This window comes from Coccidioides immitis (genome assembly GCF_000149335.2).
Source record: "Coccidioides immitis RS genomic scaffold supercont3.5, whole genome shotgun sequence".
In the NCBI taxonomy this organism is placed as follows: domain Eukaryota; kingdom Fungi; phylum Ascomycota; class Eurotiomycetes; order Onygenales; family Onygenaceae; genus Coccidioides; species Coccidioides immitis.
In genome coordinates, this window is record NW_004504307.1 from 1,868,938 (window position 1) to 1,888,098 (window position 19,161).

Here is a 19,161-nt window from a genome sequence, read left to right on the forward strand (position 1 = left end):
GCGTCGGAAGAGAGACGAGAGAGAGAGAGCTCCACGACAGTCGGTCTCCGTGCAAGCCATCACTTCCACAATGCCTCGTTTTGCAATAAGACCGGGCTCATTACGACCTTTTATTCGCCCGCATCTAGCGCAGAGGTTCAATCCTCGATGGACTAAACGGTTCGCACAGGTCAAATCCACCGGCTCCGAGACCGCAACCAAGGTAAGCCAAAAACCTCCCCGACAAAACAAGAAGAAGAAGAAGAAGAAGATTGTCTGACGCAAAGGCCCTTTTTTCGTTCTTTATTCTCTGTAGGACCCCGTTGAGCTTGACCAGATCACCACCTTACCCAATGGCCTCCGCGTCGCCACGGAATCGCTGCCGGGGCCCTTCGCCGGCGTCGGCGTGTACATCGACGCAGGCTCACGATACGAGAACGAAAGCCTCCGCGGCGTGAGCCACATCGTCGACCGGCTGGCGTTCAAATCGACGAAGACGCGGACGGGCGACCAGATGCTCGAGGCGCTGGAGTCGCTGGGGGGAAACATCCAGTGCGCGTCGTCGCGGGAGTCGCTGATGTACCAGTCCGCGAGCTTCAACTCCGCGGTGCCGACGACGCTGGGCCTTCTGGCGGAGACGATCCGCGAGCCGCTCATCACGGACGAAGAGGTGCAGATGCAGCTTGCCGTGGCGGACTATGAGATCCGTGAGCTGTGGGCGAAGCCCGAGATGATATTGCCGGAGCTGGTGAACATGGCGGCGTACAAGGATAATACGCTGGGGAATCCGCTGCTGTGTCCGAAGGAGAGGCTGGATCAGATCGATAGGAAGACGGTGGAGAGGTATCGGGATGTGTTCTTTGGGCCGGAGAGGATGGTAGTTGCGTTTGCCGGCGTGCCGCATGCGGAGGCGGTGAGGTTGACGGAGATGTATTTTGGCGATATGAAGAGGAAGACGGCGCCGGTGCTAGAGGGAGTAGGCAGCGAGATCAGGGTTAATGATGCCGATGAGGAGGTTCCTACGATGCCGGCGTTTTCTCCTTCATCTACGACAGTGGCCGAGACGTCGTCCTCCTCCTCCTCCTCGTCTTCGAGAACATCGTCCTCTGCGTCTACGTCCAGATCTTCATCGTCGGGGATGTTCTCCAAACTCCCATTCCTCAAATCCCTCTCTACCTCCGCCTCAGCACGCGCCTCCGTCTCCCCGCTCTCTCCAGACCTTTTGAAACCCGACACTCTCAATCTCAACCAAGTATCCCACTACACCGGCGGCTTCCTCTCCCTCCCGCCCATCCCGCCTCCCGCTAACCCCGCCCTCCCCCGCCTCAGCTACATCCACATCGCCTTCGAAGCCCTCCCCATCTCCTCCCCAGACATCTACGCCCTCGCCACCCTCCAAACCCTCCTCGGCGGTGGCGGCTCCTTCTCCGCCGGCGGTCCCGGCAAAGGCATGTACTCACGCCTCTACACCAACGTTCTCAATCAACACGGCTGGGTCGAGAGCTGCATGGCCTTCAACCTCAGCTACACCGACAGCGGACTCTTCGGCATCTCCGCTTCCTGCCATCCGCAACGCCTGACACACATGATCGATGTGATCTGCGGTGAGCTGCAGGCGCTCACCCTGGAGAAGGGCTACTCGGCCCTGCAGCTCGCCGAGGTCAATCGCGCCAAGAACCAGCTGCGCTCGTCGCTGCTGATGAACCTGGAGTCGCGCATGGTCGAGCTCGAGGACCTGGGCAGACAGGTGCAGGTGCACGGACGCAAGATCGGGGCGATGGAGATGTGTAAGCAGATCGAGGCCGTGACGGTGGCGGATCTACGGCGTGTTGCGAAGGACGTGTTCTTCGGTAAGGTGAAGAACAAGGGGATGGGCACGGGACTGCCGACGGTGGTGTTGCAGGAGGGAGAGTTGGAAGGAGTCAAGTTGAATCCGATGAGGTGGAATGATATTCAGGATAGGATTAACGGGTGGTATCTAGGAAGAAGGTGATCTTATCATTTTTTTTTTTTTGCCTTTGTGATCCCCTGGTTTCCTTTTTATCTGTCTAGGCTTGTGGTATGAGTGATTGGATATTTCTGCTATGAAAGAAAGGGGATGAACATCTGGATAAGTGGAGGATAATGGATGTTTGTACAACACTCTCACCTTTCCAAGGGAAAAATTTGCTGTGGCGTTATTGTTATCTCTAGTTTGATACATGCATTGTGATAGAAATTAATATACAAGTACATACCAAGTACTCTGAACTACCTGAATTGATATCATGATATGCATCAAAACACAATAGCAAAATAGCTGCATCACTCGCGGTATTCCCGCATATGCCAATGCACAAACCAACAACCCGGGCAAGCAAACAAAAAAAAAAAAAGGCATCCCTTAAGCACCCAAACGGTCCTGCCATGCAAGAGCTTATCATTTTCTGATATCGAAGACCAAATGAAAAGAAAAGAAAAGAAACCCCAAAAACCCATATCTCATCGGTAAAGGAACACATGCCAGCCGCGCCCAATCCCACGATACCCATTCTTGCGCCAATCCTTTTTCATTTCCTTTTTTTTTTTTTTTTTCGATTGGTGAGCCTCTTCCATAAGTGCGATATCCGACGGGCTAATCTACCTCCGGTATGCCCACCCTCGCGCTCAAAAATATGGCCATATCATCCAGCTCGTATGGCGCAAACCAATGCTCCAGGTCATCATACAGCATCCACGTAACGTCCCACCCAAGCTTCTCCATCGTCTGAGCGGCCAGTTCGCCCAAGCGCGGTCGGACCTTCTCGTCGAGCGCCCCGTGCGCAAGCCAGATGGGGGTGGATAGGCAGCCAGGCGCCGTATCCCTCGGTGGAAGCGGGTCGATATCAAGGACACATTCACGCGAGAAATTCACCGCACGAGCGCCAAGATCGGAACGGCTATCACCCGACAAGTTTAGTAGGTGCGCCGGCCCGTCTTCTCCATTCCCCTCAAACGGGTCGTCCAATCGGTCACCGTTCGCATCACGAGAGTACTCATTCACCAGTTCTGCCATCTCTTTCTGAAACGGCAACCAACCACTCATACCCACGTACCCTCCCAGGCCGCCCTTCCCGCCATCATCGTAGCTCATCAGTATATGTAGTGCCTGCGCAGCGCCCTGACTCAGCCCGCCCACAACAACGTTCCCAATCCCCACCAGCGCCGCCTCCTCCTCGATGAGCCGATGTACGAACTGCGCGCTCTCCCTCAATCCTTCATGCTGTATGTCCCGTCGCTCATTTTCCGTGCCTAGATTCGTCAGGTCGAACCATTGCGCGATGGGAATGCGCTTGAACTGCGTGGACCGCCGTAGCTTGGCGGTGGGGAAAATGAATTTTGTGCTGGGAAAGCGCTGCGGGAGCGTGTCGCATGAGAGAAGCTTGGTGGTGATCAGCTCGACGCCAAAGTCGCGACCGTTGCCGCCGCGGCCGTGGAGGAGAATCACGGTGTGGGTGTGCTGCCGGCGCGGGGGGAGGATGAAGGGTTGGAGGTAGCCCCGGTTTTTGGGCGGAGGGATGGGGATGTCTGGGAAATAATCTTCGGCCATGATGTTGGATTTCCGCTTGAGGAAGTAATCCAGCACAAAGAGAGAGAGAGAGAGACTGGGTAAGGGGAGGAAAAAGGGAGAGTGGAAGAGTGTTATTTGGTCGTGCGAGTTGAGGATTCCGGGAAATGCGATAGTGGTATTGCTTTGAATTTAATGAATCCGCTGCAACCGAGCTAGGCGAAATTTTTCTGCGCCAGCCCTCTTTTTTTTTTTTTTTTTTTTTTTTTTTCCAAAAAAAAAATATTATTACTTATCTTCTTTTCCCGACTCTTTTAAAATCCAGTCAGAAATGGCCGCGTAATGAACGGCGCTGCATGCGCATTTCGGCGGTGACGGTTTCTATGCTTTGTTCCTGGATCTGGATTTTGTGTCCGCTGCGAATACGGGCCGAGCGGATGCAGCCGCTGCAGGAGGGGGTGCGCTTTTGCAAGGAATGTATGGGCAGCTAGGGGACCAAAGGCACAGCGAGCTGTATCAGCGGCAGGCCTTTCCTGGCGACGGAAATCTTGCAAAAAAAGGCAACGGGGGGTGATCGGCGCCTTTCTGTGTAGAACCCTTTTTCATGGTCGGCGGCAGGTCTGGCCGACTGCCTGGATATCAAAGAAGGTTGTTTGCCAAAGTCAAATGGACGGTCGAGACCCTGGGCGGGTGTGCAACGTGCCAAAAGAGACTTTTCCAAGTCGTGCAAGGGTGTGACAGGAGGAGATTGCGCTGCAATTGAACCGTCTCTTGATGCGCTCACTGGGCCGTGCCCACTGCGAAGATCCTCGATCGTGCAGTCTGGCACTCCCTTTGCGGCGTTGTTTGTTTCTCGCGATGCTGGAAGAAAAGTCGGATGGCGGCCAGAAAGGGAAAAGCGCAGTGCCGCCCTGGATAGAGGCCCGTTAGCTAATCATTTAGTCAGCAACCGTAAAGGCGGCGAGCAGAAAAAGTTTGGTTTCTTTTCTGAAGTTCAGCGAAAAAGCGAAGACTCGAAGCTTGCTCTCCGTCCAACGCCCAAACGCACCCTCCTTCTTCTTCTTCTTCTTCGTCTTCCCGTCGCCAGTGAGCTTGTTTTTCATTCAGCTCTTCTTGTATTACTAGCCTCTATACCTACCTAATAGTAAAACTTTCAAAATGGTCAAGCTCACCGAGGTCGAGGACGAGCACTTCAAGGAGAAGCCCGCCACAACCAAGAACGACGCCCTACTCCTGAGCGACGACGACGACGACTACACAGACACCGGTATGTCCTTCACCATTCCTCTTCTCTGTCCTCCAGTTAACTAACAACACTGCCCCCCATCCCAAAAGAGTCCGAGATCTCAACCGACTCCTACGCCACTCTTGAAGAAGAATCCCTCTATGAACGCATCGCCGCCCTCCAAGATATCATTCCCCCATCCTCCCGGCGGAAAATCTCAAGCACAGTCTCCGCCATCACCTCCTTCACAAAATCAACCTTGTCCTTTGGCGGGAAGACGCTGTGGGTGGTGAGCACAAGTGCTTTCTTGCTGGGTGTGCCTTGGGCCCTCGCCCTGGCCGAGGAGCAGCAATATGTCCAGATGGAGAGGGAGCAGGGCATGATCAAGGGCGCTAACGAGGTCTGTAACCCCCTGAAAAAGGACCGCCTTCCAATTGATATATCTAGCTTGGGACACATTGGCTGACTTGGGTAACTTTTTGCAGATGTTAACTCCCGGTGCCACGAGTGCCTTGACGCAAGGTCAGCAAGGCGCTCAGCCAGCCATCTAAACGGATGGAACCAAACTCGTCCAAATTGAACCAGAAGAATACAATTGAATCGGACGACGGAATGCAACCCCCAGTATAGGTTTTATCTCGCATGCCGTTTGAGCCTGTGGTGGCTGGTTGTCTTCCAACGATGAATTTGTTTTCTTTCATACGGTTCCTGAAATACGTGCCCATGCCAAAATACGCTATCGAGGTCGTGGTGGATCTCCTTATGACCGTGCAAAAGATACCACGTTTTTCAATCGGTTCTCCTAAGCCTAGTAGGGCATTGATGAATATGCCCACCAATTGGTTTTCTCTTCCTCCGTTCTGCCGAACTCCCGCTACGACACGACCAGCCTTATCCTCTCTCTTCTCTCACATTTCGAAAACCTGTAGTTTTATCGCCCTGGGATCTTTCTTTTAATGCTATCATTTTCCAACGGAGGATGCGGTATGTGTATATAGTCAATGGGAATTTGGTTAACTCATATCATTTGGACCGCGCTAAGACCCGAATGAAGCCATTACGGCTGATATCTAATCTTAACATATTTAAAGAGTGAAGAGAAAAATAAGGTGAGTATGGGTATCTCAAAAAGGATATCAGCCGGGGTTGAAGGCTTCGAAAAATTCTAGACCAAAGCTTCCTGCTGGGCAAATAGTCAACATGATACTGAGTGCACCCGGACTATGCGGGCTACTATCATTAGGGAGGAAAGTACGGAGAACGCCAGAACCATATCACTCCGAAGGCTTATCACCGTTGTTATTCCTGACAAGTTAATTATCCGTCAGCCCTGGTCCCTATAAATCTATGACCTTGGGGAGGGAAAAAAAAAAAGAAAAGAAAAGAAAAGCGAAAACTCACCCCTCCGTCCTGCTTCGCCCCTTTCAAGTTCAAGTTGAAATCCTTCCACAGCCGATCGATCTCCTTTTCTTGCATCTCATCCACCACCTCATTCGCGTACCGCGTCTTCTTCTTCACACTCCAATGCTCTCGCTCCAAAATTTTCGCGTTTGAAAAGACGCCTTTGCGCTCCAGATAATCAATGACCCATTCATTGAGGCGGAAGCGCCAGTGGATAAGGGTGTGTGCCATAGTTGCTTTCGCTTTGCAGAACTTTCCAACGTAGAAATGAGTACTTTCGTCAGCGATCCGGCGGCCTTCGCGGTCAATGTTGCTTCGATCTAACGGGTCAGTTCCTTCCTCTTCATCGACGACATCGTCGCTAGCGATGCTGTCCTCATCATCGTAAACCGGCTCCAGGGTTTCCAGGAGATATGGTTTCCCGGTGAAGCGGATATCAAATTTAGGTGGATGCTTTGATCTGTTGCAGGCGTCACACCAATTTTGAAGTAGCCTCGCATGCGGTTCGGGGGTGACTTCAATACCTGGTCGGGCTTCGAGCGCTCGTATGAACTTTTTGCTCCAGACAGAAGACACCAACTGCGAGCCCGCCACACCTGTCACTTCGTCATTGACCTTAATAAACGCAACTTTATACACCTCGTCTTCTCGAGAAAACGCTGGGTTCAGCTTGTTATGCACCATCCACTCGACGACGTCTCTGAAATGGTCTCTAAGTCGCTTGTACCGGTGACGGGAGAACTCGAATGGCATGTCAACCAGGTGCGCTGGGGCACCAATTTCGGCGTCGTCGTCTTCCAACACAAAATCATCTTCGTATTTATCAAGGTCTTCTGGGACGGCAGGCTCAATGTCGCTATCCTCTAGTATATCCTCGTCCGAGGAAGTAGAGACGGACAATATGGACGCTTCTTCGTCTTCCTGCGAACTTTCTGATTTCTCGGGCGGGGATACCGTTGCTGGTCTTTCACCGGCACGACGACGACGCAGAGCCTCTAGCTGCTGCTTTTGTCTAAGTTTGCTGGCCGACTGAGCGGCGTATCCCCTTGTTCTGCGTTTTGTCGTAGCTAGAGTAAATGGCATGTTAGTAAGACCAGTGCATTCTCCAAAGCCTAAACAAGGACAGAGAGGAGATACCAGTGTCCCGGAGATCCTCCATATCCTCCTCTAGGTCGCGCATCTCTTGATCTGATTGGTCACGAGACCGCACAGGAGTCTTTACTTCTTCATTGTGCCTTCTGCGCTTTGTGCGAGATGGCTTAACGATATCGTCAGAATCGGAGTCTTCTTGCCCACCACTATCGTCGCTGGATCCAACAATTGGTCTTTTCCCCGTTCGACGGCTAGGATGAGGGGCACGGACTGTGTCTTCTTCTTCTTCATCGTCGTCGTCGGACGATGGTTCTTGTTTTACTTCGCGCAATGAGAATCGACGACAGCGGAAGGCCGAACCTGGAGCCCGAATGGGATCCTCGTCTTCATCGGACGACGGCTCACTCTTTATTATGCGCAACGGAGTCGGGCTACTTGAGATCGGCTCGCGTTTGACAGCCGCTTTTGACGCGAGCGGTGAGCTAAAGGTTGGAGAATAACGAACATTAGCAAGTCGATCAGTGGCTCGGGCGGAGCTGTGTACCGCCTTAGGAGAGGAGGATGAAACAGGAGTAAAGTTCAATCTCGTCTGCCTTTTCGGGCGCATTGCAGGATGGATGAGCCGGCCAGGCACTTCAGATAAACTCTGATCGTCGCACTTTGATACAGTAGCCGCCTATAAAAGTCTATATCCGAGAGAAAACAAGACAACGGAAATATGTCAAATTTCCAATTGTTTTGCCCCTCGCAAGACGCGTCCAAAAGTGCGGCGCTGAAGTCACGATATCACGTGATATGTATTTACCAATATTGCCAGTTTGGGGTTAGGCTGCCGGTTGCGCTTCGTCCGCCAGTCGACGGGCGAGATCAACTCTCAACGAATGCGCAAGCCTTGCCTCCCGTCTGGAGCCGTGCGCCTTGTCAGACTTTAGTCTTGGGGAGGAGTATGGGGAGACCCTGGAACGTTGAAGCTGCCATCAGCGGGAAGCAAGCCACATGTTCCTCAGGGAAATCCGGGCCAATTAACTTCAAACTCAGTGGTCGAGACTTTCAGTGTGGAGGCAGCAAAAGTTAATGCAAATTGTTGGCAGCACAGGTGCCAATCATGGCTTGTTCAGCTCTCGAGCCTGCTCGTTTGCTTTCTGATTGACTTCCCTGGCTCTGGGGTCATGACGTAGCCGACGACTCAGCTCCCTGACCTGCAACGCAGGCTTTGCAGTGACGCGAGCAATCCTGCTCGTCGATGCGACTGACCTCCTCACCAACTGGCCGATCAGCAACAATGATCAGCGCCTTGGTGGTGCCACAGGGCCGTGCGAGACTGCCTGAGGAGGATGGAAGAACCCGGATTTCCTCATCCAAGTAGAAGTCCTTGGACACCGGCTACATGCTAATCATCATCATAACAAAGATGATTTCCATTTCCTGCCATCAGATATTCCTTCCTGCCAAATAGCTTTTTCTCTGCCAGAAAGTGAAGAGGGAGACGGAATGCGAACTCCATGACGTCAAGTGCTACCCATCTCCTTCCGGGGGTTCTTAAAGACATTAGTCGATCGTGCTGCCTTCTTGTCTTCCTTTCGTCCTTCTACTGAGGATATACCCCCGGCGCTACCTACAAATGCCGATCCTCTTCCACCTCGTGAACCTCTCTATCCTACTTGACTAATTATTGCTTATTTTGTATACATACGGAATTTACCCCTTCCCTAATTTGCCTGGATCGCGTCTATTCAATCCCTTGGACAGCTCTTCTTGCCACCCAAGTCCGGATGTCAATTGACATATGCTTTTAATTCTTCAAGTCTAATACTATTCCTTACGTATCGAAGTTAGTGCTGAGAGACGTTTTTCAAAATGCCGAAAACCAACGTAGTCAATAAGCCTTTAGACCCCGAACAGAGGGAAAGGGTGACACTTCCTAACATCTTAAATCACTCCAATTCCATTCTAACTGCTAGGATAGGATATTAACCGCAAATTGCAAGTCTATGGCATATATTCGGCGTTCAAAAGAGGAAAAGTGCCATCAGTAAGTAGCCAATTGAGCCTCCACTTGGGACGACATACTAACAAAGGATAACTAGAACAAACAGATTGATATTGCATTAAACAGTGTGCTACAATCTAAACCTTTTACTTCACCGTCAACCAAACTCTCCGAGGAAGGTCGCGTGGTCGTACAGGACGTTCGCAATGTTATCAATAGCGCCAAGAATCTCGTCCTAGTTAAAAATGAAGGGAACCTTTTGCAGGAGTTCATTTGGGATGCCGAGAACTTCCAGCGCCCTCAAGTGGAAACTCCAGAGAAGCCAGTAGACAGAGAGGGTGCCAAACAACACGGTCAGCAAGTCGCCGAGGGTTTGAAAACCTTGGGGACGCTTTTGGTGACCAATGGGGAATTCAGAAAGCTCCGTCAGTAATATGTAACCTCACTTTTCAATCGCAATGGACTAATACCTCTTGGCAGTTAGCGATGCCACTCTCCTCCTCCGTGATATAGCTGGTGATACGGCCCAAAAGGCCGCAAACGTCGTGAGGCCTTCCGAGGATAGGCTTGCTCAAATCGACCAACCAGCTCCTGAGGGTGTGTGGCATGAGAAGCCCGATATGTCCAAGGAGGGCATCAAAGCCCGAATGAAAACGAAGACTCAAAAGGACAAGGAGGCCCGCAAAGGAGCGGCTAAAGAAGCAGGGCCTGCTGAGCAGAACGGAACAGTCGATGGTGCTGTAACTGAAGAGGCCAAATCCCGTAGACGCGAGGCTACTGAACGCACTAAAGAATTCCTCGCTTCAAAGATGCCGAAAGAGCGTCGAGAGCAAACCGTGTGGCGAGTGAAGAAGATGATTGTGGAGATCCAGGGACACTCTGATTGTATGCTCTCGTACCGTCCATCAGGAAAAAAAAAGTCGTTGCTAACAGAGGGCTTCAATATAGACCAACATGCCATTGAAACTCTGCTGTCAGTAGCAGAAACATATACCGGCCACACCAAATCCTTATCCAAGCAGGGAGCAGGAACGTTGAAGGGTGCAAGGGAAGAGTCCGATCTCCAGAAATTGGAAACCAAGCTTAGAGTATGCTTCCCCAAAAAAAAGAAAAGAAAATTAGGTCGGCTGGATATTTTGTTTTGCTGACTGCTTAGCAGACACTCCTCGAGCGCTCTGCCAACTCCACATCTCTTGATGACGTGTTCGAGGCTGTTAATAAGATCTATAAAGATGCCGACAGTGATCCTCGACTGAGAGAGTGGTTCAAATCCGTGAATTTATTTACTCGGTAAGTCGTTAAAGTTTTGAATGGCAAGTAGAAGGCGTTGCTAATATATCACTTAGCCGCTGTCTCCAGGAGCAAGGATTCGTCTTGCAGGAAGAGTCGAACGAAGAGTGGAAGAGACTTTATGATGAGGGTCACTACCTGCTCCGAGACCGTTATCGAGACGACACCAACCGCCTTGTGGGCGAGGTCAAGTTTATCGGCGAACAATTTGATCAGGATCCTCTTAACAGAGATTTTGCTCAATCTCTGCAGCGGCTTTGGACGAATCTTGGAACTGATATGCAGGGAAGGGTTGTCTTCAAGAAACATCTGCTTAAAGACTTTGCCAATGTGGTGGTCCCAGGGATCTTTGAAAATCTTCATTACATTCCTATCCCACGCATTGAAGTGTCTGATCCGATGATAGATTTGGTAAGTAAGATGACAAGCTTTGAGGCCATCGGGATCTTTTACTGACTGACTCTTAGATTGTGGAAAATCTTGCCGTTGAAACCGATAACCTGATGCCCAATGTGCTCGAGTTTGGTAGCGATAATTACTGGCGTTGGGGACGCAAGAAAATCACCAACAAGCACGACAACAAAGTGATGATCTCCGCCACAGGAGTCCAATCTGACTTGAAGGGTGCGTCTTCCTATTTCACTTTGCATTGGCCGTAACTGATACATTTCCATAGATGTGAGTTATTACGTACGGAAGAAGAAGGGATTTCCAAGAATTTCGGATGTCGGTATCATGAACATCTACCTAGGCGGCGAAGGTTTCAGTTTTAAAATCGTTGGATCAACCTCCCAAGCAGAGGATAGGCAACATTTCATCAAACCTGAAATCGTCGATGTCACAATCAAAAATTTTGATGTGAAACTGAAGAAATCCAAACACAAGCTTCTCTTCACTATGTTTAGGCCCCTTCTGTTCAAGGTCATGCGACCAGCCATCCAGAAGGCGGTAGAAAAGCAAATTCGCGACTCATTCACGAAGGGGGATGCTTTCGCATATGAAATCTACAACGAGGCTCAACGTACCCGAGAGGCCGCTCGAAGTGATCCCGAAGACAAACGTAGCATGTACGCACACTATCTTGCAGCAACACGGAAGAAAATGGCAGAAAGAAAAGAGGAGGCACGGAAGAAGGCGGAGGCTAAACCGAAGAGCGAGACCAAAGTCAACATGGCCTTCACCCAGCACGATTCTATCTTCAAGGGAATTGAACTACCCGGAGGCATCTCCACCAAAGCCACTGAATACAGAGAGCTCGCCGAGAAGGGAGAAAGATGGGAGTCACCTGTCTTTGGAATCGGTAGTGCGTCCGAGAGCAGCAGCTTACCGACACTTGCTCCGATCACACGCAAACCGCATCAGATTGTCGTCAAGACTCGTGAGCAAGAGGCAGCAGAGCGTGCTGCTGCAGAACCTGCTACTACAGAACCTTCTGCTCCCGCGCCTCAGCCTCTAACCACCTATCCGTCACTCTCCACCGCTGCTGGTGAAGCTACGCTCAACGGCCCTCACACGATTCCTGGGACCAGAGCCCCAGTTTAAACAGTAAATACTGACAGGCAAGGAGTCGAAAAATGTCTTCCTTTCGGACGTCATTCTACCTCAGGAATGGGCTGACTCAAATTTATATACCCTCTTTTTGCAATGTGCTTTTATGTTGAAGTGTTAATTTTCGATGATACCACGTTTATTCGTATAACTAATATGAGGAGCAGAGGCACGGAGTAATGAATGATCGTGGGCTGCATGGAATATGTTGATTATGTACTGTACATTGCCTTTATATAGTCGTTCATTGAAATGGAAATTCCTCTCTATATGCTATTATTTCCTACACCCAACAGGTAACTAGTTAGTTTATTGCGCGAGCTGGCTGTTGCTGTGCTGAAGCCTTGACCTTAGCTTGAGGATGACGTCGCCCGGCTCAACAGGGGGAGCTATCACGTGACTGAAAACGGAGCTCAGGCACGGAGTAAGGTTCACGGTTTCATGAAGACGCAACGAACGCACAACACACACACGCGAACGCGAATATAGACTCAATCGCCGTCCCGCTTCTGGATTCGAACCAGGTGCAAGGAGAGGAGGCGAAGGCATCCCCCGGAAAACTTAATCTGTGCCACAGAAACGAAAAATTAAGAACGAAATGTCTGCCAAAGCTCCCGCCTCGTCCGTTCCCGCGAAAACTGTCTTCACCACCTCACGGGCCTACCTCCTCCTGTACAACACGGCATCCTTCGCCCTCTGGAGCGTCATCACTCTTCGTCTGTTTCTTCTCTTAGCTCTGCTTGTCCCCACCGGCCATGTAGCAGCCACCTACAATGCGCTCTTCCCGCTGCTGCGGGTGACGCAGTCGCTTGCGCTGCTGGAGATTGTGCATTCGCTGGTGGGCATCGTGCGGGCACCGGTGATTACGACGCTGATGCAGGTTGCGAGCAGGATTGTGGTGGTTTGGGGAGTGATGTGGATGTTTGCGGAGGAGAGGGTGGGGAGGGAAATGGGAATCCTCGGTGGGGGTAGAGGGGGGGGAGGGAAGTTGGGAGATTGGGGGTTCGTCGGGTGTTTGGGAGCTTGGGGAGTGACAGAATGTGTGAGATACGGGTTCTTTATGCTGCAGATTTCGGGCAATGGAGTGCCTGGATGGCTTAGTTGGTTGAGGTTAGTTTCTTGCTTTCCCCCCTCCTCTTTTTTCCTTCCGCGTACTTGAGTGCTTGGGTAACGATGCTGATTTGATGTTTTGGTTGATCTAGGTATAATACCTTTTTTGTGCTGTATCCGATCGGGATTTCGAGCGAGTGCGTGTTGATGTATCTTGCCTTGGAGCCGGCGATCATGGTGCATCCGTTACTGCCGTGGGTGTTTAAGGCTATTTTGTTAGTTTATGTCCCAGGTAAGGACGACCAAACATGACATTGGATCTCGTTGCGGAGCATAGGGTTTCTGATTCAAATATAGGCTCGTACATCTTGTACACGCATATGATGGCTCAAAGACGAAAGGTTATGAAAGCCGCGGCAAAAAAAGCCACCTGAGACGATGCATACATATGCGATTCTCCGGAATTCTGCATCGGACGCAGCAGTTTGTACGATAGAAAGTGATTTTTCATTTGGGTTACTGCAAAGACATTTGAGAGACATGGGTACATGGTGTGCATCGATCAAAACGGTATCGGAGCACGAGGAAGTCTGTTGGTATGGGTTGTTAGGAGTGTACGGATAAAGGTGGAGGAAATAACATGCAACCTAATGTTCTCGTGAAATGTTCGGACATTGATCATAAGTCTTTCATGATATCCCTGATTGCTTTGGCTGCAAATGTCCTCCGTTCCGAGTCGGGGAGATCAGCTCCCATATCTGAAAACAGGGATCAGTCGAATACTTGGGCGAAATGGAGGAATACTCACCTTTGATGGCTTGTACTCTGAGCATTAATCCCTCCATTTGCTCGACCTTCAGATCGTCTTCATCAAAATCTTCCCCTTCCAAGTCGGCACCGTCACCTCCGCCGTTCTCAATTGCCATCCGCAGCCCAACCATTTCCCGCTCGAGTTCGCCAATTTCTAAGTCTAGCCTGTCGTCATCCAGATCCTCCAGGAAACCAGAAGCAGAATCTAGATCATCCCCGATGCTGGAAGCCATAGCCCATTCATTGGTCTCGAGGACCTCCCGTATCCTCGGCATCCCTTCAAGCTCTATCGTATACTCGTTAGAGACGGAAGAAAAAGGGCTTCAAAAGGAGGAATTAAATGTAGAAAAACCTACCTCCAAATTCATTCCTTCTCTTCTCTCCCTCAGTCTCAGCCCCAGCAGGATCCCAGCCCACAACTTCAAAATCATATATTCCCATCCCAGTCAGCTCCTCATCCCACCATCTCACTCCATACTCCGCCATCTCTCTCAGCCCTCCGTCCTCCCCACCACCTAGAGAGGCATCTTCAAAATTCTCTCCCAATCGCTTACTCCCCTTTTTATCCTCGCTTCCAACCAAGATCACCAGTCCCGGCACGTCACCTATCCCGCTATCCCCTCTCTCCTCCTCAATCTTCCTCTTTACATCCGCCACAGCTTTGACCACAGTCTTCAACGCAGCTATACCCTCACGCACCCGCTCTCTTTCCACCGTCGCTTCCCCGCTCGGTACCGCCGAACTCACGCTGACCGGCTTTTGGAGCAAGATAAGTATCGCGCCAATGGCGGCGCGGACTTCGGCGGCTGGCGGAGCGAGGAAGGTGGCGGACCAGGTGGATGGCGTGTTATTTTCTTGTTCTGCTTGGGATGTCTGGGATTGTAATGAGGCGGGAGAAGAGACTGCTGGGATAGGAATTTCGTCTACCCATATTGGGATATCGGCTGAGTAGTATTTGGTGTTTAGGGGCAATGGTGGGTGGGTGGAGTAGCCGGCGAACGTTGCGGTTGATTGATGTCCCGGTCCTGAACGCGGTTAGATTAGCTCTTGAGAGTCTTTTTCTTTCTACTGTAATAAAAGGTGAAGGGCGTTGGGATATACCTTCGCTGGTTTCTTCGTTTGGCGGGGGATCATTTTGTACTCCTGGCGGGGGAACCGGATTCCCGGTCAAGCTGTGCAGAAAGGGTGGGATGGTGGTCTGGGAATGCGCATGTGGTGTCAGCACCAGGAGTCGCTGAGGATTTGATATTCTATTGGCATTCTTCTGAGTCTGTGCTGTAGCCCCGGAGGCCGTTAAAGACATGATGATCGAGGTGCGATGAGGGTGGAGCGGAGTGGAATACAGGAACCAAGAAACGCGGGGCGGAAGTCGAAGAACCCAACGAGAGGAAAGCGTTCAGTCTTTTATACCATATCAATGGGGTCAGACTAACTTCACTGCTGCTCCCTGACTCTTTTGATCTATTCCGTATAAGCAGTTAAAATGCAAAGTGATTGAATACAAATTGTTACTTGTCTTGGGTATCGTGCAAGGGCACCGACTACGCTACGCGGGGAGCTGAGAGCCTTGAACTGTAAATAGCCATTCACATCAAGTGCATTGGATTTTATGTTACTTGAAGCTGGGTTTGGTAGGATCCCAATAATATATATGGCCCACCTTCCGATGAAGTAACTGGAGGGCTAGTCATTAACACAGACCGCGGCAGTTGAAAAATCAATCTTCTCGTTTCGTCCCAAGCGTTAGAACAGGCAATCAATTATCTCATGAGAAAAAGAAAAAGGGTTTCAGCGTCGCCCATGTAGAATTAAACCTCCCACGCCTCATCGCCAGCCGTTATCTATCAAGGAGCCCCAAAAGTAGGCAGATAAACGCACAACCGCCACGGTGGATATGTCCGTGAAGGACAGGCAGGCATGTTTCAGCACCGTGGCCATTTCTACATGCTGTCTCCGGTATCTTCGTGAGTCTTTCACATCACATCACACCTAACCTCGTCGCTGACCACGGGCTCTGTTGACCGTCGCTCTGCCTCGAGCCAAACCAACACCTCTTCCGCGCTGACCTCTTGTTCGGAACATCGGTGCGTTTCTATATAGAAAACGGCACCCGTTAGTATCGAACATACCCATCTAGCGAAAAAAAAGCCAAAATCCCCCCAAAAAAAAGATGCGCCATGGCACACGTCAGAAGCGGAAAGGATCAGACATACCGCAACATATCTGGAACAATAAAGAATCTGACATGGCTTCCACGAATATAGACTTGGTCGAGATGCGAAACACGACCATCGCGCGCCGTGACGGTAATATCTTTCAGTTGGACGTTCATGTTATCTTCGGCTAAGCGTCGCGAAAACCAAAAACTGTTAGCGTTGTTCCCATTACTATCCAGTGTGCTCCCTCCAAGTATAAGTGCGTGGGATTGCGAATTAGGAGAGATATATCGCGGGAAGTAGAGCGGGATGTATTGCGCACCTTCTAGGAGCTTTCCTCTGTAGACCTGGCCGGATGTGATTTCGAGGGTGACGACATGGCCCTGGGAGCAGTGCACACGAGTCAGCATATGCATTATGGCTAGGATACGGCATGGTGCCACTCCGGGGCAGCATGTGTAGATCAAGGCGGGTGGCAAAGCCGACTCACCTGTGCTTCGTTGAGAAGCTTGATTGGAATGCCAATTGTGCTGGTTAGCTTGCCCATGGTGGGTGGTGATTATTCGAAGTTGGGGGGGCGGGAAACAGAAGACAGCTCAGGTAGAAAGGAAAAGGAACTTCCAAGCAGCTATTTGTGAGGCGTGTGAGTGAGTGGGTGAATGCGCAAAATGATGCTGAAGCCGACACGCAGCGAGTCTTTTCACTGAAGGTTGGAGAGTGGCGCACGGGCCAACATCAGATCCAAAAGCCACCAAGATGATGATGATGATGATGAAGACAAAACAAACTATGCGCAACAGCTCTCTGCCCGTCACTGGCATGGCTCCACTCCCACAGGGCATAGAGATGTGATTCTACTACCAATTGATCGTATTCCAACGCACTCTACCCCAATCTCCTCAAAATCTCGGCTTGTCGACCAGCTTCAACATGCGCCCGCTCAACAGCAACATCCCAGCCTTCAATCTCACCATCTCCACGCTCCTCCGCCAGCCCTCCTACCTGCTCCCAAACTACACCATCCCAACCCTCCTCGACCTCCCACACGACCTAGGCCCGCACCTCCTCCCGCCCTCCTCTACCGCAACGCACCCGCGCCCGCCCCCGACTATCCGTGCCCTCGTCCTCGACAAAGACAACACCTTCACACCCCCCAACACCCTCTCTATCCCCCCTAGCTACCTCTCCAAGCTACATGCACTGCGTACCGACCCATCCTCCCCCTTCAATCTCACCCATAACCCGCACGGCATCCTCATCGTCTCCAACACCTCCGGCAGCAACCCAGACCAACCCATCTACGCCGCCGAAGCCACCACGCTCGAATCCCACCTTCACGACCTGCGCATCCCCGTCTTCCGCTCCCCACCCCTCCAACACCACCCCGGTGGCCACAAGACACCGCTGAAGAAACCATTTTCGTTCCCCGCCATCCTGAAATATCTCATGGCGCGCAACGTCGTCGAGTCGCCTGCGGAGATAGCTGTGGTGGGAGATCGCTTGGGCACAGATGTGTTAATGGCGAGCTTGATGGGTGCGTGGAGTGTTTGGGTTCGTGATGGGGTGACGGAGGGGGCGGAGGGTGAGGGGCGGGGTAGGCAAGGGGTGGATTATCGTGGTGTGCTGGCTAAGTTAGAGGCAAGGTTGGAAGCGTATCTGAGGAGAAGAGGTGTGAAACCTTCGGTGCCGAAGGGATGGGAGGGAGCGGACTGATGTGAGCCAAGAGAGGATGGATGATTTTTTGGCCAGTGATGGCCCTTGTGACAGGTGCTTTGCTGGAGATTTTCCTTTCTTAAATATTGCGCTGACGGCAAAATAGGGTTGGCATTGTGAGGGTTTGTTCACTCCAGTTCATTGGCGTAAGAATAAGATACTCATTGATAGGTATACATAGGTCCCGCTATAAGATACAAAAAAAGAGGATCAATTCCGCTCCCAGAGAAAAAAAAAAAAACAAATAGGAAAGCAGAATGACAGAGGAAAAAATAGGGCACAAACTATGAATCAATTTCATCCCTAGTCATCAGGAAAAGAAAAAGAAGCAAGCACCTCCCACTCTCTCAAAGAAGTCTCCCCATTCGTAAACATCCAAAAGTCAATTACGTCCTTGATTCCTCTGGTAGCCCGTTTTCGCTCGCTCGCGGCTTCGGCAAGGGTTGCACCAGAGACAGACGGTGCTTTCGGGAGCAGAGAATCCACCAAAGGCCGTGGCATCGTCCGAGATATTAGGCCGCATACTCAGAGCCTCCAAGCTGGGAAAGCTGGCTGCTAGAGAGCAATGAACAAAATCACCCACTGATAGTTGGGATAGGGGAAGCTTTATGAAGGGGCAAAAAAAGTGGAGTAGAGCAATTAAGAGGTCTCTGACAAAACGTTGTCTGGACGAATGGAAAGAAATGAATAAAATAGGAATATATAAAAGAAGAGAAGGGGAAAAAAAAGGGGGGGTGGAGAGAGAAAAGAAAAAGGCAATGGAGAAGCGAATCAACCTCAAACCCCAATCCCATCCGAAGTTCCCTCGAAAATACACGCGTAAAATAGCAGGAATGGTATGATGAATAAAAAATCGATAGATCATAATAAAATGAAAAGCCATTCTGATGGATAGGAATAGAAACTAAAATAAAAAACGTAACAGAAAGAAAAAAAAAAAAGAAAAGTGAAAAGAAAAGAAAAGAAAAGAAAAAAGAACTTCACGCTTCAAATAAGAAAAACAAAAAAGGCCAGGGAAAACAAGTGGATATTTCAATTTCAAGAATCGAGCGGAATTCAAAGAATATAGCGTCTACAGGCCCAGCCGTAGGCAAGGATGTAAAGGCATGAGTAGGGGGGGTTTTTGGCGGTATGTTCTCCAGTAAGAATTTCCCCGTTCAAGTGCAAGACAGAATGCCGTAGATTCACAGTGCTTTTTCATTTTTTGAGGATTTTAAAACAGACTTGGCTGCGATGAGCGAATCGTGGTGATAAAAATGTCGCATGGTTAAAGGAAATAATGCAGATGATATGCATGTAGGTAACGGGCTAATTCACGCATTTTCAGCGACGTTCTCGTCCGGTATATTCCTAAGATATGTTCCGCGGGTCGACAGCTGTT

General features: G+C 50.6%; 10 protein-coding genes across 12 annotated transcripts; 5 read left to right on the plus strand and 5 right to left on the minus strand.

The window, feature by feature from the left end:
- The first annotated feature begins 11 nt into the window (after positions 1–11).
- Positions 12–2,222, plus strand: CIMG_09062 (mitochondrial processing peptidase alpha subunit). The gene is made up of 2 exons (XM_001239440.2): positions 12–202; positions 296–2,222. The coding sequence occupies exons 1-2, from the start codon at positions 71–73 to the stop codon at positions 1,970–1,972; spliced, it is 1,809 nt and encodes a 602-aa protein (XP_001239441.1). The 5' UTR covers positions 12–70; the 3' UTR covers positions 1,973–2,222.
- Positions 2,223–2,522: 300 nt separating this feature from the next.
- On the minus strand, positions 2,523–3,611 carry CIMG_09063 (uncharacterized protein). The gene has a single exon (XM_001239441.2). The coding sequence runs from the start codon at positions 3,545–3,547 to the stop codon at positions 2,594–2,596; it is 954 nt and encodes a 317-aa protein (XP_001239442.1). The 5' UTR covers positions 3,548–3,611; the 3' UTR covers positions 2,523–2,593.
- A 381-nt stretch (positions 3,612–3,992) lies between these two features.
- On the minus strand, positions 3,993–4,608 carry CIMG_09064 (uncharacterized protein; the record flags this gene model as incomplete). Its single annotated transcript, XM_001239442.1, has 2 exons — positions 3,993–4,435; positions 4,554–4,608. 2 exons carry the CDS (start codon positions 4,606–4,608, stop codon positions 3,993–3,995), a joined length of 498 nt encoding a protein of 165 aa, XP_001239443.1.
- CIMG_09065 (mitochondrial import receptor subunit) lies at positions 4,347–5,753 on the plus strand. The gene is made up of 3 exons (XM_001239443.2): positions 4,347–4,772; positions 4,841–5,130; positions 5,216–5,753. The coding sequence occupies exons 1-3, from the start codon at positions 4,664–4,666 to the stop codon at positions 5,279–5,281; spliced, it is 465 nt and encodes a 154-aa protein (XP_001239444.1). The 5' UTR covers positions 4,347–4,663; the 3' UTR covers positions 5,282–5,753.
- A 101-nt stretch (positions 5,754–5,854) lies between these two features.
- CIMG_09066 lies at positions 5,855–7,910 on the minus strand. 2 transcript variants are annotated; one of them, XM_004444799.1, is made up of 4 exons: positions 7,495–7,910; positions 7,269–7,389; positions 6,132–7,198; positions 5,855–6,035 (listed from the first exon to the last, which is right to left on the minus strand). In XM_004444799.1, exons 1-4 carry the CDS (start codon positions 7,828–7,830, stop codon positions 6,030–6,032), a joined length of 1,530 nt encoding a protein of 509 aa, XP_004444856.1. In that variant the 5' UTR covers positions 7,831–7,910; the 3' UTR covers positions 5,855–6,029. The 2 variants fall into 2 exon arrangements, with proteins under 2 accessions (XP_004444856.1, XP_004444857.1); XM_004444800.1 differs by having other exon boundaries at positions 5,856–6,035; positions 7,269–7,910.
- A 622-nt stretch (positions 7,911–8,532) lies between these two features.
- CIMG_09067 (uncharacterized protein) lies at positions 8,533–12,327 on the plus strand. The gene is made up of 9 exons (XM_001239445.2): positions 8,533–9,134; positions 9,190–9,255; positions 9,311–9,638; positions 9,694–10,098; positions 10,162–10,301; positions 10,373–10,503; positions 10,560–10,914; positions 10,971–11,127; positions 11,180–12,327. The coding sequence occupies exons 1-9, from the start codon at positions 9,081–9,083 to the stop codon at positions 12,043–12,045; spliced, it is 2,502 nt and encodes an 833-aa protein (XP_001239446.2). The 5' UTR covers positions 8,533–9,080; the 3' UTR covers positions 12,046–12,327.
- Positions 12,328–12,515: 188 nt separating this feature from the next.
- CIMG_09068 (protein tyrosine phosphatase) lies at positions 12,516–13,915 on the plus strand. Its single transcript, XM_001239446.2, has 3 exons — positions 12,516–13,161; positions 13,254–13,393; positions 13,459–13,915. The coding sequence occupies exons 1-3, from the start codon at positions 12,650–12,652 to the stop codon at positions 13,533–13,535; spliced, it is 729 nt and encodes a 242-aa protein (XP_001239447.1). The 5' UTR covers positions 12,516–12,649; the 3' UTR covers positions 13,536–13,915.
- On the minus strand, positions 13,426–15,231 carry CIMG_12274. Of its 2 annotated transcripts, XM_004444801.1 has the most exons (5): positions 15,013–15,231; positions 14,268–14,936; positions 13,910–14,197; positions 13,749–13,859; positions 13,426–13,691 (listed from the first exon to the last, which is right to left on the minus strand). In XM_004444801.1, exons 1-4 carry the CDS (start codon positions 15,212–15,214, stop codon positions 13,780–13,782), a joined length of 1,239 nt encoding a protein of 412 aa, XP_004444858.1. In that variant the 5' UTR covers positions 15,215–15,231; the 3' UTR covers positions 13,426–13,691; positions 13,749–13,779. The 2 variants fall into 2 exon arrangements, with proteins under 2 accessions (XP_004444858.1, XP_004444859.1); XM_004444802.1 differs by having other exon boundaries at positions 13,426–13,859.
- A 300-nt stretch (positions 15,232–15,531) lies between these two features.
- Positions 15,532–16,715, minus strand: CIMG_09069 (small nuclear ribonucleoprotein Sm D3). The gene is made up of 4 exons (XM_001239447.2): positions 16,558–16,715; positions 16,390–16,450; positions 16,125–16,254; positions 15,532–16,003 (listed from the first exon to the last, which is right to left on the minus strand). Exons 1-4 carry the CDS (start codon positions 16,612–16,614, stop codon positions 15,901–15,903), a joined length of 351 nt encoding a protein of 116 aa, XP_001239448.1. The 5' UTR covers positions 16,615–16,715; the 3' UTR covers positions 15,532–15,900.
- Positions 16,716–16,997: 282 nt separating this feature from the next.
- CIMG_09070 (HAD phosphatase, family IIIA) lies at positions 16,998–17,780 on the plus strand (the record flags this gene model as incomplete). Its single annotated transcript, XM_001239448.1, has 1 exon — positions 16,998–17,780. The coding sequence occupies one exon, from the start codon at positions 16,998–17,000 to the stop codon at positions 17,778–17,780; it is 783 nt and encodes a 260-aa protein (XP_001239449.1).
- Between the last annotated feature and the right edge of the window lie 1,381 nt (positions 17,781–19,161).